The sequence below is a fragment of the Moschus berezovskii genome, chromosome 11, assembly GCF_049115385.1.
Source record: "Moschus berezovskii isolate FMDL1 chromosome 11, NW_MosBer_1.0, whole genome shotgun sequence".
In the NCBI taxonomy this organism is placed as follows: Eukaryota; Metazoa; Chordata; class Mammalia; order Artiodactyla; family Moschidae; genus Moschus; species Moschus berezovskii.
The window spans coordinates 5,576,229-5,591,098 of NC_142470.1; the positions used below are offsets into that span (position 1 = coordinate 5,576,229).

A 14,870-nucleotide genomic window follows, 5' to 3' on the forward strand; every position below is an offset into this window, starting at 1 on the left:
CACCAGAGAAGCCCCCTCCCAGCCCCGAGACTTTGTCTAATAAGCCCCTTGGAGCAGAGAGGAGAGGGCAGATGGCTGGGGTTGCAGGACCCCTGCAGAGTCCCTGCGGTGGGAAGACACTGGCAAAGCTGGTGGTCTCAGATCTGCCATCGTCCTAGCCCCTTGTGTAGGCTGAGAGGCATCGCCGAATGTGCTGCCACCCACTCGCTGGGTGCTGGGTGTGGACACCCACAGCCCAGGCCCCTGCTGGACCAGAGGCACAAAACCAGCTAGTAAAGGAGTCCTTTATTGCCACGTTAAACAGAACTGGTTAAACAGAGTCGGTCTGAGCTGCTGCCTGTCGCCCCTGCTGGGGGCGGGGGAGGCAGAAAGGGCATTGGGAAGGGGCTAGGCTCCTCCGCGTGCCAGGCACCCACCCTCCCAGTGCCAGGGCCCTGCCATCTGCTGGAAGAGGGCCCGGGGAAGGGGAGGAGAGCCAGGAGGAGATGCCAAGACTCCTGGGCAGAGGCAGGCAGGGGGACGGGCCACATGGGGATTCCCCGGCATGACAGGGTAGAAAGGCAGTCAGACCTCCCCGCCCAGCACCCAGCAGGGCCTGCCTTGTGGCAGGTGGGGCCGCAGGGCTGCGGGGCCAGTTTGGGAAGTATTGATCGGTCAAAGGTCAACCAGGGTTGGCAGGGTCACAAAGAGCTCCAAAACCCAGGCCCTTTCAGGCCATGAGACCCAGCTCTTTGGACAGGCCATGACCCTTTAAAGGGTCATGACCCTAAAAGGGGTCCGCAGGCCCAGGGCCAGCGGTTCCTTCAGTGAGTGAGACCCAGTCCCAGGATCTTGAGAAGGGAGGCACTCCTTGAAACCAACGAGGCCCCTTCCCAGGGTGGGCCACGCCCCGGCCGGCTGAGCAAGCAGGCTGCCTTGGGGCCCCAGGAGCCCTGGGCCTCGGCTTCCTCTGCTGGGAAGCCTTAGCATCTTGCATCTCTTGACCTGCCTGGTCCCTCGGCTGGGCAGAGCTGCTGGGTGTTTGTGGTGGATGACAGATAGGTCCGGGGGCGGGGGGGTGTTGCTGCAGGACAGAGGGCAGGTCTGGAGCTGGGGGCTCTGGCTGAACCCACCCTGGATCTCTGCAGATGGCCCCCGACTCAGCCTCCTGGGTACCAATCCTGCCCGGATATGTCAGTGTCACAGGGTGTTCAGAGCCCAGCGGGGAAGTGCAACACACATGGATGGACTAGTTCACGTGCGCGCTGTGTACACTCGTAGGTGCCCACGTGTACCTGTGCGCGTGCAAGCATGTACGGCGTGGGAGTGCACGCTGTTGGGGGTGTGCACACCACAGCCGCCTGGGTGAGCTCTGAATGCACACTCACTCCTGCCGGAGGGGAGGGGGTGTGAGCACGGACTCGGGAGGGTGCGAGGCAGCAGGCTCTGGTGGGTGTGTCTGCACAGCGCTCCTGCGGGGGTGTGAAGGCCCTGGGCCGGGATTGGGGGGCACCTCAGGGCCCGGCAGCCCTCACTGCCAGCTGGCACAGCTCCCGGGCAGGCTGTGCAGGATGGCCTCCAAGTTCTGCTTGTCGGCGCGGATCTCTGCGAGGTCGCTCTCGAAGCTCTGGATCTGCAGCTCCTGCAGCTTGGACTCCTGCTCCAAGAGCCTCAGTTTCCCCTGCAGGGCCCCTGGGGAACCCAGCCGCTGCCTCAGATGCTCCAGTGCAAGCTGGGTCTCGTTCAGGGCCCTGGCTGAGGTTCTGTGGGTGTCTAGCGACCCTGGACAGAGGAACACAGACAGACTCAGGGAGGGGGCCAGTGCCCCACCCCTGGAGGGCCCTCCCCAACCCCAAGTTTTCAGGATCCCAACTGCCCTACCAGCTACCAGGAAAGCAAGAGCCCAAGAGGGCAGCATGGTGAGGTAGGTGAGGGCCTGGGCTGTGTTTGTACCCCACCAAGCTTATGTGCTTAGAAAGCTGAGCGCAGAAGAATTGATGCTTTTGAACTGTGGTGTTGGAGAAGACTCTTTAGAGTCCCTTGGACTGCAAGGAGATCCAGCCAGTCCATTCTAAAGGAGATCAGTCCTGGGTGTTCACTGGAAGGACTGATGTTGAAGCTGAAGCTCCAATACTTTGGCCACATGATGCGAAGAGTTGACTCATTTGAAAAGACCCAGATGCTGGGAAAGATTGAAGGCAGGAGGAGAAGGGGACAACAGAAGATGAGATGGCTGGATGGCATCACCAACTCAATGGACCTGAGTTTGGGTAAACTCCAGGAGTTGGTGATGGACAGGGAGGCCTGGCATGCTGCGGTTCATGGGGTCGCAAAGAGTCGGATACGACTGAGCGATTGAACTGACTGACTGACTGAAGCTTATGTGCCAACCTTGGAAGTTCCCCTCGGGTGGCACGGAGAAGCTGTTAAGCTTTGGCACTGGTATTACTATTAACTGTTAAAGAAGAGAAGGCCTTGGGTGAGTCCTGAGCCCCGCTTTCCTCATCTACAAAGCAGCGTGTGTGAGAGAGGTCCCCACGTATCTGCTGGCTCCCACAAGCTGTCGATTTGCTGAGAGTGCATGCTTATGGATGGATTTCACCTGGGATGTGGGGACACCAGGTGAAAAAAAGGTCTCCGGCATGAGAATGGGGGGGTGGATAGGAGGGGCTGCAGGCCTGTGAAGCGGGCAGCGGGGGTCTAGTCCTGGCCCCGGGGCCTGGATTAGCTCTGTTGCTTGGGTTGAAGGACTTCTCCCAGAGCCCCTCCAAGTGTGAAACGAGGTGGGTGGGGCTGGGTGCTCACCTATGAACTTGGTGATGATGGTGGCATGGACTCCACCAGCTGTCTCCCCTGCCTGGGCTTTGTCAACTTGTCATTAAGGTGACACTCAACGGGAAGACAGCTGAGCCAGGCGGGAGAGTGGTGGGGACAATGAAACAAATTCTAAACGGCATTTTAAAAATTAATTAATCAGGCCATGCCCGGGCTCAGCTGTGGCACGTGGGATTTTTCGATCTTCGTTTCAGCATGCAGAATCTTTAGTTGCAGCCACTCAAACTCTTGGTTGCCGCCTGTGGGATCCAGTCCCCTAACCGGGGATTGAACTCAGGCCCCCTGCATTGGGAGTGCACAGTCTTAGCCACTGGACCACCAGAAGGGAAGTCCCCTAAATGGCTTTGAATCCCACAGGACCCCACAGGCTCCCATGGCCCTGAGTTTCCTGGGCCATGAAGACTGGGATGGAGGGCAGGCAGCTGCAGGAGCTGAGCCTGGGGCGGGAAGAGGCAGAGGAAAGATGCTCCCAGCAAAGTCCCTCAGAGGCCCTACCATCCACCGGAAAGTCCAAACAGCCTGGCCTCGGAGGAGCTTCCAGCCTCCACTCTGCCTGCCCAGCTGGGTCTCCTGGGGTGGGGACAGGGTCTGGGTGAGTGTGGTCACTCCTGCGCCTCCAGGTCAATCCCAGTGCCAGCGTGAATGAGTGAACGGCAACAGTGGTGAGGACGGTTTAACCCACACAGAGTGTTCGATTCAGGCTGGGCTGAATCGTGTCCAGGGTGCTGAGTTCTTGTGGGTATAGACTCGTGACTACGAGTGGACACATTCTGAGTCAAGTCAGACCTGAGCGTGACCCACGGCCTCCCCGCTGACTGGCTGTGGGACCCCGGGCACATTATTTAACTTCCCTGTGCTTTGGTTTCCTCATCTGCAGAATAGCAAGAGCATCAGGATCCTTGGCTGGAAAGGTTGGAATGAGATCCGATCGTGTGTGCGAATAGCTGAGTGGGGGCCTGCTCTCCAGGGGAGATACAGAACATGCTGATTTCCCCTTGTCTTACTGACAGTGAGAATTGAAACGCATGCGATCCCGTGGACAAACCCTGAGGATGTCACCCTGAGTGAAACAGACCGGTCACAAGAGGACACACACTGTACGATTCCACTCAGGTGAGCTGCCTGCAACGCCAGATTCAGAGCAGATGGTGCAACGGGGGTTGCCAGGGGCTGGGGGTGGGGCAGTGGGCTTTGTGTATAATGCGGACAGGCTTCATCTTGGGATGCTGAAAAAGTTCTGGAGATGAGTGGTGGTGATGGGCCACATGATAAGGTGAATGTTGTACCTAACGCCATTGAAATGTACGCTGAATAGTGGTTAAAATGGCAAATTTAATGCTTTGTGTGTTTTAAAACAGCATGCTGTTCATTTCAGTAGTGAAATTTGCTCAGTTGTGTCCAACTCTTTGTGACCCCATGGACTTAGTCCATGGAATTCTCCAGTCCAGAGTATTGGAGTGGGTAGCCTTTCCCTTCTCCAGGGGATCTTTCCAACCCAGGGATCAAACCCAGGTCTCCTGTATTGCAGGTGGATTCTTTACCAGCTGAGCCACAAAGGCTTTCCACAAGGGAAGCCCAAGAATACTGGAGTGGGTAGCTTATCCCTTCTCCAGAGGATCTTCCCGACCCAGGAATTGAACTGGGGTCTCCTGCATTGCAGGCAGATTCTTTACCAACTGAGTTATCAGCAAAGCCAACTGCTTCCCTGAAGTTCACTGAAGTTTAGGGCTTCAGTCCAACTGCTATTAGGCAGTTAAGCCACGTCTTGGGGGCTGTCCTCTTCAAAATTTACTGACCCATCACACTTCCCAGGTGGCACTAGCAGTAAAGAACCCACCTGCCAATACAGGAGATGTAAGAGACGTGGGTTCGATCCCTGGGTTGGGAAGATCCCCTGGAGGAGGGCATGGCAACCCACTCCAGTATTCTTGCCTGGAGAATCCCATGGACAGAGGAGCCTGGTGGGCTACAGTTCATAGGGTCACAAAGAGTCAGACACGACTAAAGCGACTGAGCACACATGCGCGCGCACACCGCAGTGTGGCAAGCACTCTGTAAATTACCCTCTGTGACCCCATTTCACAGATTGGGTAACTGAGGCTCAGAGAGGGTGAGTGATTTTCCCAGATCTCACCGCTCAGGAGGACAAAGTGCCAGACTTGAATCCTGGTCTGTCTGATCCCAAGCCAGCACCCGGTCCCCAGTGCCACGCTTGCTCCTGTGACATTCGCTCTCCTTCTCTGAAATTCTCAACCACTGAGGGTGGATCCAGTCACCTGGTGCCTACAGGTGTTGTGCAGGTAGTGAGTGTTCCCTCCTCCTGACTAGCAGCCCCTGGAGGCACAAAGTGAGCTTGTTTCTAGACCCCAACCCTGCCTTACGTGAGGGGGCGTGGAGCAGTTACAAATGCTTGCAATTGGCCACAAGGCTCAGGATGGGGGAAGCAATGGATAGGAGGGCTAGGAGACAACCTTCCCCTGGACTGGGCCTCACAGAAAGAGCCCAGAGGTGTGCCGGGGACCCAGGGGGCCAAGGCCCGGCCTTGGGGTCTCCTTACCCAGCCTGGCGAGCAGCTCCAACAAGGCTTTGATGTCTTTCTCCAGGGAGGTGCGTGACTCCCGGATCTGCCGTTCCATCTGGCTCAGCCTGGCACCATCCTTTTGGCGGGGCAGGGGGAGAGGAAAAGCTTGAGTGGCTCCCAGCTGGTTCCCGGGACCAGGAGGAAAAGGGGTGGGGATCTCGTACCCGCTCAGCTGCCTCCAGCTCCTGTCTGTGCGCTTCTGAGGTCAGCAGCTGCCGGGAGGCCAGTCGGAGGGTCGCCCGCGTCTGACTGGAGAGCCGGCTAGCCCGCCGGTGTTCCTGCTTCCCCGCCCTCAGCAAGGCTTTGGCGAGCTGTGGGTGGGAGGCAGCAGAGAGGGGAGGGTGAGTGGAAGGAGTCCTTCTTTTCCTTTTTAAAGTTTTTACTGTTGTTGTTGTTTTTAATGTGGATCATTTTTTGAACCCTTTACTAAATGTACTACAATATTGCTTCTGTTTTATGGATTTTTGTTTATATTTTGGCTGCGAGGCATGTGGGATCTTAGCCCCCCCCATCCAGGGACTGAACCTCCCACCCCCTGTATTGGAAGGTCTTAACCACTGGACGGCCAGGGAAGTCCCCAAGAGAGTCCTCATAGAGGTAAAGGATATTAATGGTCATCATGCCAAGTGGTCATCACTTCATGATCATTTGTTTGTTTGTTCAATCACTCATTCATTCAACAGGTATGTACCAGCTGCTGGCACAGTGCAGGTCGCTGGACCCTACCCATCTCCCCTCTGAGGAGAAACCAGCTATTTTACAGATGGGGAAACAGAGCTGTAGGAGAGGAGCTGGCCGAAATCAAAACGACAGGACCAGAAACCAAGCCTGCAAACCTAGCACTTTCTCTAGGCAGCTGTAAAGGCAGTTTAGGGGACTTCCCTGGTGATCCAGTGGTTAAGACTCTGCCTTGCAATACAGGGGACATGGGTTCGATCCTCGGTCAGGAAACAGATCCCACAGGCCTCGGAGCAAACAAGTCCACGCTTCACGACTACCGAAGCCCGAGTGCCACAACTACAGAGTCTGTGCAGCGCAAGGAAAGATCCTGAGTGCCGCAACTAAGACCCCACGTGGTCAGATTAATTAATTTTTTAGAAAGAATACACTGAAAAAAATAAAGGCAGTTTACTTGGGGCCGAAGCAACAAAGCCAGTGAAGGTGCTGGGGAGACTCACATCGATTCAAGTTTGGCACCAATTAAACAAGAAAAGCCGAAAGGTTTAGGGAGTAGAGCCCAACAGACCGAGGTGTGAGTCCTGCTCATGTGATTGAAGCTACTGAACCAGGCTGGGCCCCAGGGTCTCCACCTGTCCCATGGGGACTGCAGTGACATCTATTTCATGGGAAATCAACAGGGTCACCCGTGTGAAGCTCCAGAGCTCAGAGCCTGGGAGCCCCTAGTAAGTGCAGAGTACTCAGCATTGCACACAGAAGGGGGCAAATGTGTGAGGGCAGGTGCCCTACAGAAGGGCACCTCCTCTATGCCAGTCCTCCCCCAGGCCCAGAAGACACGGATGCCCCAGGAGTCATGTCCCTGGCCCTGACCTTGGCACTGTCCTGGGCCAGCAGCTCGGCTTCCCTGCCCTTCTTCTTGGCCCTGGAGGAGACTGAAACCGCATCTCCCAGCACCCTCTCTGCCTGCTTGGTCTTCTTTCTCGAGTCTGCAAGGATCCTGTCCTGGACGATGGCTGCCTTCCTCCTCAGCATGGCCTGGTCCTTGGGCCGAGGAAACCTTGGCGTCATCCCTGTAAACCCAGCCGAGGCTGTGTCAGGAGGGCTGGGCTCAAGCCTGGAGAGCCCGACAGGAGGTCACTACCAGAAGCTGACCATCCCCAGACCCTCAGACAGTGCGAGCAGAGGAATGAGACACACGAGCTCTGTGTGTGTTACTTCTCAGGATCACCCAGGAAAGACATAAACAAGACACACTGCTCTGTGAGTGTAAAGAGTCACGTGATAGCATGATATCAGATCGGCCAAAAAGCTGGTTGCGTGAGTGTGTGCTCAGTCTTGTCTGACTCTGTGACCCCATGGGCTGTATGTAGCCTGCCAGGCTCCTCCATCCATGAAATTTCCCAGGCAAAAATACTGGAGAGGGTTGCGATTTCCTCCTCCAGGGGATCCTCCCAACCCAGGGTTGAACCCAAGTCTCTTGTGTCTCTTGCATTGGTAGATGGATTCTGTACCACTGAACCAGCTGGGAAGATCTTGTTTGGGTTATGGAACATCTTATGGAAAAACTCAAACGGACCTTTGGGCCGACTCTACTTACAAATCACAGGATTACATGGTGGTCAATGCCTGGGCCAGTGGAGATGGGAGCCACAGCCCAGCATATAAAAAGATTCATTCAGTTCTTTGTTTTTATGGACTGCCCATTTCTACAAAGACTTTGAGGCAGCTAATCATGATAGATCAACTGGACCATTAAAATGAAAAACCAAGGGCCATATGTAACTCGGAGGATGAGGAAGAGTGAGAAGTGCCAGAAAATTAGGGCCGTGACAGTGCAGGGCCAGATGCTCTGTTTACCAGTTAGCCTCCTAGCAGCCAAGACAAAAGGGGAAATTCTACAATTCACACGGATTTTATTATCTAATAAAAGGTAGTGTCTCTCCATAAAGAAAGAAAGACTTTTCCCTTTCCTTTCAGATCAAATTCTAGGGGAAATTTATCCTAAGGGGTACTGATTATAGTTGCTCAGTTGCTAAGTCGTGTCCGACTCTTTGTAACCCCATGGACTATAGCATGCCAGGTTCCTCTGTCCTCCACTATCTCCTGGAGCTTGCTCACTCAAATTCATGTACACTGAGTGGGTGATACTGTCTAACCATCTAACCATCTCATTCTGGGCTTCCCCCCATGGTAGACAAAGTAAAATTTTAAAAAGAATCAAGCCTTGTAATTTTCAAGGACAGAATAATACATAATCATTCTATGAGGAGAATCCAAAGGTTAGATCTATTTTGCTTCTTGTACACAAAACCGGTGTTTCTTAAAGGGCATGCTGGGGAGTCCTAATTCTACAGGGTGCTGATAAATGCTAGGGCATAATGTCAATTTAGTTTATATGAAGTGAACCTGGGGCACTTCCCTGGTGGTCTGGTGGTTAAGAATCTACACTTCCACTGCAGGAGGCACAGTTTCAATCCCTGGTGGGGGAAGTATCCTTCATACTTCATGGAGGCATGCCCCCCAAAAAAGTGAACCTGGTTTTTTCATTGCAAGACTTCTCAGAGCCTTTAGGATTGTAAGGCGTGTGCTGCAAGGCCTCAGGGAGATCTATAGCATGTCCAGTTTCTTAAACTTATTTGAATACAAATCCTCTCTTGGCAGAACAGTTACAGGCTAAGGGCTGTTCCACATTTCATGCAGCAGAATTTCCTTTCTTGGTCTACCCATCTGTAAAATGGGGGCTCTTGGCCTCATTTTCCTAAAGTTCAAGAGAGACTTGGACTAGCATCAACCCACACCCCCTTCTGAAGAGAAACACTGCATCCCTTCTCGTAGCCCCACTGGACGCTGGACCAGGGCAGCCATTTTTGTATGAGGTAACTGAGCCAGAGTGGCCTGGATCAGGGACGGACAGCTGATGGCATCAGATTCTCTTCCCATCTGCTCTTGAGGGGTTCTGTGTGTGGTCTGATGATGGATGGCCATGTGGGCAAGAAACGGGTGAGTGGTATGTGAGATGGGGAGGGACAAGCAGTGACAGGAAAGGGAGGTCCTGAGACCAGGGGGAACGGTCTCTTTGGCTCATGCTCACATGACTGGACCTCTGGCCCCTGCAGCCAGGCCTGCCCAGGGTGAGGCCTGATCCCTGATGTCTGTCATGCACGTTTGTGCACTGATGAGCCTGGGGCTAAGCAGGGCACACATACCTTCCAGGTCAGCCAGCAGTGTCCTGGCTCCCATGACAGTCACCGTGGCAGCCTGGACGGACGAGGAAGCTCGGGTCAGGGCGGCTCTGGCTTCCTGGTGCAGCTGGAGAGAGATGGGAGAGGTTGGGTAGGTGGTGCTGGAGGTGTGATGGGCAGAGCCGGGTCAGGTGGGCACCAAACCCACATATACAAGGTCCCCAAAGGGCACCAAAACAGACGCTGAATTACGCTGTTTACCAGGACCACCTGATTTGTCTTACTCTACCAATGTTAAACTTTGACGGTCTCTCCCAAGAGCTTATCTGTCCCACAGAACCTCAGAGGAACACTGGATCCGAAGAACTAAAAGAAAGATGGATGACCGAAAGTTGCTTTTCAGAATGCTGCTGTATCTCAGCAAGAGGATGTGAAATGGAGAATCTGTTTCTTATACAACTTTTACTCCTAGGAAATTAGTTTCTTCCCCGCTGTCACTAAATAAGGTGATGGTGGTGGTTTAGTTGCTAAGAGTCGTGTCCGACTCTTTGTGACCCCATGGACTGTTGCCTGCCAGGCTCCTTTATCCATTGGATTTCCCAGGCAAGAATACTGGAGGGGGTTGCCATTTCCTTCTCCAGGGGATCTTCCTGACCCAGGGATCGAACCCGGGTCTCGTGCATTGTAGATGGATTCTTTACTGACTGAGCTACCAAGGAAGCCCACCACTAAATAAGGCTGGATACTCAAAAGGATACATATCTGACGGATGAATAGATACACAAAATGTGGTGTATCCACATGGTGGAATATTATTCAGGGCTTCCCTTGTGGCTCAGCTGGTAAAGAATCCGCCTGCAATGTGGGAGACCTGGGTTCTATCCCTGGGTTGGGAAGATCCCCTGGAGAAGGGAAAAGCTACCCACTCCAGTATTCTGGCCTAGAGAATTCCATGGACTGTATAGTCCATGGGGTTGCAAAGAGTCAGACACGACTGAGCGACTTTCACATATCCTCACATGTAAAAGAATGAAATGCTGATATGTACCGTAATGTGGATGAACCTGGACAATATTACGGTAAGTGAAAGCAGCCAGACACAAAGGGGCCCGTATCACATGACTCCGTTTGTATGAAACGTCCAGAGTAGGTAAATCTATAGAGACAGAAAGCAGACCGGTGGTTGCCAGGGGCTGGGGGAGGGAGGGCTGAGGAGTGACTGTTTAATGGGCATAAGTTTTCCCTTTGGGGGTTTCCTTCGGGGGTGATGAGTGTTTCCGAACTGAGAGGTGATGGTTGCACAGCTCGGTGAGTGTGCTAAATGCCACTGTGTTGTACACTTTAAAATGGGTAATTTTAGGGAATTCCCTGGTGTTTCAGTTGTTAGGACTCCACCTTTCCATCACAGGGGGCACGGGTTCAATCCCTGGTCAGGGAACTAAGATCCTACATGCTGCACGGCCTGGCCAAAAAAAAAAAAAAAGCGGGGTAATTTTATGTTACATGAATTTCTGTCAATCAATCAATCAATCATGTGGGTTTGAAGAGCTACCAGATGCTGCCCAGGGAGCCCTCATGTCTTAAGTCTTACTCCAAACGCCCGGCAGAGGTGTTCCTGGGAGAGGAAGATAGGAGGCACTGTGCTGGGGCCAGCCACTGCACACTGGGGTCTGGTCCTCACCCTGCTGTGGCCTCATCTGCTCCCTGGACCAGAGGGGTGGACTAGACCAACGAGTACCACCCCAGGAGACCCTGACACAGCACAGCTCGCCCAGCGTGTGACAGGCACAAGGCCCAGCTCTTCGGATGCTGACAGCAAGCTTCTCCCCTGAGCCCTGTCTTTAAAAGGACAATAAAGATGTCAGTGGGACAAGCCACTGCTGGGATAAGTGGAAGATGCATTTGAATAAAGTCTGTAGATCAGGCTCATTGTGTAAATATCATGTTGATTTCCTTACTCTGATCTTTATAAGGTGGTTAGGTAAAATGTTAACAGGAGGGGAATCTACGTGAAGGGTATAGGGGAATTCTCTGGACTCTCTTCAAAACTTTTTTCTAAAATTATTTTCAGATGAAAAGTTAAAAAAACACTTGAAGGGGTTCTTATAATTTAATCGATTGGAAACCACGGTTGGGCGAAATTCACCCCATAGTTCTTGAGTTCCCTGATTACTGAGCACTGCCTCCGCTTCTGGGTGTCAGCTGTGGGGCTGAGCACTGGAGTGATGGAGGTGCTCGCGAAAATATCTGGCAAGTGAGCTAACGCATTCAGGAATGAATGAATGAGAGTCCTCCCAGATGTAAGTGACGCTGCAAAGACGGGCTCGGTAAAGGACAAACGGTGTGGCCCTAACAGAAGCAGGAGATGTTAAGAAGAGGTGGCAGGAATACACAGAAGAACTACAAAAAAGAGCTTCACGACCAAGATAGTCACGATGGCGTGATCACTCACCTAGAGCCAGACATCTTGGAATGTGAAGTCAAGTGGGCCTTAGAAAGCATCACTATGAACAAAACTAGTAGAGGTGATGGAATTCCAATTGAGCTATTTCAAATCCTGAAAGATGATGCTGTGAAAGTGCTGCACTCAATATGCCAGCAAATCTGGAAAACTCAGCAGTGGCCACAGGACTGGAAAAGGTCAGTCTTCACTCCAATCCCAAAGAAAGGCAATGCCAAAGAATGCTCAAACTACCGCACAATTGCACTCATTTCAGGAAATGGCAACCCACTCCAGTGTTCTTGCCTGGAGAATCCCAGGGACAGGGAAGCCTGGTGGGCTGCCGTCTATGGGGTCGCACAGAGTCGGACACAACTGAAGCGACTTAGCAGCAGCAGCAGCACATGCTAGTAAAGTCATGCTCAAAATTCTCCAAGCCAGGCTTCAGCGATATGTGAACCGTGAAGTTCCATATGTTCAAGCAGGTTTTAGAAAAGGCAGAGGCACCAGAGATCAAATTGCCAACATCCACTGGATCATGGAGAAAGCAAGAGAGTTCCAGAAAAACATCTATTTCTCCTTCATTGACTATGCCAAAGCCTTTGACTGTGTGGATCACAATAAACTGTGGAAAATTCCGAAAGAGATGGGAATACCAGACCACCTGACCTGCCTCTTGAGAAACCTGTATGCAGGTCAGGAAGCAACAGTTAGAACTGGACATGGAACAACAGACTGGTTCCAAATAGGATAAGGAGTACGTCAAGGTTGTATATTGTCACCTTGCTTATTTAACTTATATGCAGAGTACATCATGAGGAACGCTGGGCTGGAAGAAGCCCAAGCTGGAATCAAGATTGCTGGGAGAAATATCAATAACCTCAGATATGCAGATGACACCACCCTTATGGCAGAAAGTGAAGAGGAACTAAAAAGCCTCTTGATGAAAGTGAAAGAGGAGAGTGAAATGGTTGGCTTGAAGCTCAACATTCAGAAAACAAAGATTATGGCATCTGGTCCCATCACTTCATGGGAAATAGATGGGGAAACAGTGGAAACAGTGTCAGACTTTATTTTTGGGGGCTCCAAAATCACTGCGGATGCTGACTGCAGCCATGAAATTAAAAGACGCTTACTCCTTGGAAGGAAAGTTATGACCAACCTAGATAGCATATTAAAAAGCAGAGACATTACTTTGCCAACAAAGGTCCGTCTAGTCAAGGCTATGGTTTTTCCTGTGGTCATGTATGGATGTGAGAGTTGGACTGTGAAGAAAGCTGATCGCCAAAGAATTGATGCTTTTGAACTGTGGTGCTGGAGAAGACTCTTGAGAGTCCCTTGGACTGCAAGGAGATCCAACCAGTCCATTCTAAAGGAGATCAGTTCTGGGTGTTCATTGGAAGGACTGATGCTAAAGCTGAAACTCCAATACTTTGGCCACCTCATGCGACGAGTTGACTCACTGGAGAAGAGTCTGATGCTGGGAGGGATTGGGGGCAGGAGGAGAAGGGGACGACAGAGAATGAGATGGCTGGATGGCATCACCGACTCGATGGACATGAGTTTGAGTGAACTCCAGGAGTTGGTGATGGACAGGGAGGCCTGGCGTGCTGTGATTCATGGGGTCGCAAAGAGTCGGACACGACTGAGCAACTGAACTGAACTGAGGGTGGTAGGCAGGGCGCTGGCTGTGGCCGGCGCTCTGTCTTCTACCCACCCCGCCTCCTCTCACACCTTTGCTCCTTCTCAGGCGGTCAAGACCTCCTGCCTTGTCACCCTGAGGTTGTCTGGAGTTTGGGGGGGAGGCACTGGAGGGGCAGAAAGAACTGCTCTGGCCTTTGCCCCTCCCTCCCCTGCAACCCGTTACCCCAGATCACCTCCTCCAAGTGCTGCCCCAAAGGATGAGAGCCCACCTGCGTGAGGGGCTCTGTCTCCTGCAGCGCGGCCCGGGCGGTGGCCTGCAGGGACCGGGCAGCCTCGATCACCATGCGCTCTCTCGAGGTGACGGTCTTCTCCAGCGTCTGCACCTTCAGGCTCATGGCCTCGGCCTGGGACTTCTGAGGCTGCCGGGAGATGGAGGGCTCAGGCAAGAAAGGTCCAAGGGGCAGAATGGGAGAAGTCCAGGGGCAGAAACAGTGGGGCTCAGGTTGCATGTGGATCCCCAAGACGCAGAGGAGCCAGGGCGAGAGAAGCCAGGCTGGGGAGCCTGTCACTTGAGGCCTGACTCCAGACCCAGCAATTTCTAGAAGCGTGGCCTCAGGCAACTCGGCTGACCTTCCTGACCTGCGTTTCCTCCCTCAGACTCCCTGCTGCTGCTGCTGCTGCTAAGTCGCTTCAGTCGTGTCCGACTCTGTGTGACCCCAGAGACGGCAGCCCACCAGGCTCCCCCATCCCTGGGATTCTCCAGGCAAGAACACTGGAGTGGGTTGTCATTTCCTTCTCCAGTGCAGGAAAGTGAAAAGTGAAAGTGAAGTCGCTCAGTTGTGTCTGACTCTTAGAGACCCCATGGACTGCAGCCTACCATGGGATTTTCCGGGCAAGGGTACTGGAGTAGCCATTGCCTTCTCTCAGACTCCCTACTTGATTCTAAATTCCAGCCTGAATTAAGTACACGGGCTGGTCCATTGCAGGTGGTGGTGGTGGTTTAGTTGCTGTCGTGTCAGACTCTTGCGACACCATGGACTATAGCCCTCCAGGCTCCTCTGTCCATGGGATTCTCCAGGCAAGAAGACTGGAGCGGGTTGCCATTTCCTTCTCCAGGGGATCTTTCCAACCCAGGAATCGAGCCCGGGTCTCCTGCATTGCAGACAGATTCTCTACCGATTGTTCTACAAGGGAAGTGCCAATTGTAGGTAGATTAGGATTACTCATAATCTTGTACCTGGAAACAGCCAGGCAGAGAAACACCCTCAACAGATTGTTTCCTTTTTCTATGGCAAGAATGAATACTAGCTGGGCAGTGACTTCTTGGTTTTGTTTGTTTGAGGCAAGCAGAATGATTCCTAGGAATGTTTGAGTATCTGAGGTGGGGTTCCTTTCAAGGATAAGGGGCCTGAAAACCAGTATCTAGTCCAACCCAACTGGCCCTTTGTCTAGCTTTACTCTGGGGAGGGGAAAGGTGTTAATGGAGAGGACCTGTATTTCTAAACTCAGACTATGCTGTGGGGACCGCTTC

General features: G+C 52.8%; 1 protein-coding gene across 1 annotated transcript in view; it reads right to left on the reverse strand.

Moving 5' to 3' along the window:
* Nucleotides 1–271: 271 nt before the first annotated feature.
* The window catches only part of LAMC3 (laminin subunit gamma 3), a 70,660-nt gene continuing 56,061 nt past the window's right edge, over nt 272–14,870 (reverse strand). Inside the window, exons 23-28 of the mRNA XM_055400297.2 lie at nt 13,609–13,758; nt 9,280–9,382; nt 6,944–7,143; nt 5,560–5,706; nt 5,372–5,471; nt 272–1,761 (exon numbers count right to left, since the gene is read on the reverse strand). Coding sequence (XP_055256272.2) covers nt 1,511–1,761; nt 5,372–5,471; nt 5,560–5,706; nt 6,944–7,143; nt 9,280–9,382; nt 13,609–13,758 — 951 coding nt within the window. The 3' untranslated portion in view covers nt 272–1,510. The remainder of the gene's footprint in view (nt 1,762–5,371; nt 5,472–5,559; nt 5,707–6,943; nt 7,144–9,279; nt 9,383–13,608; nt 13,759–14,870) is intronic.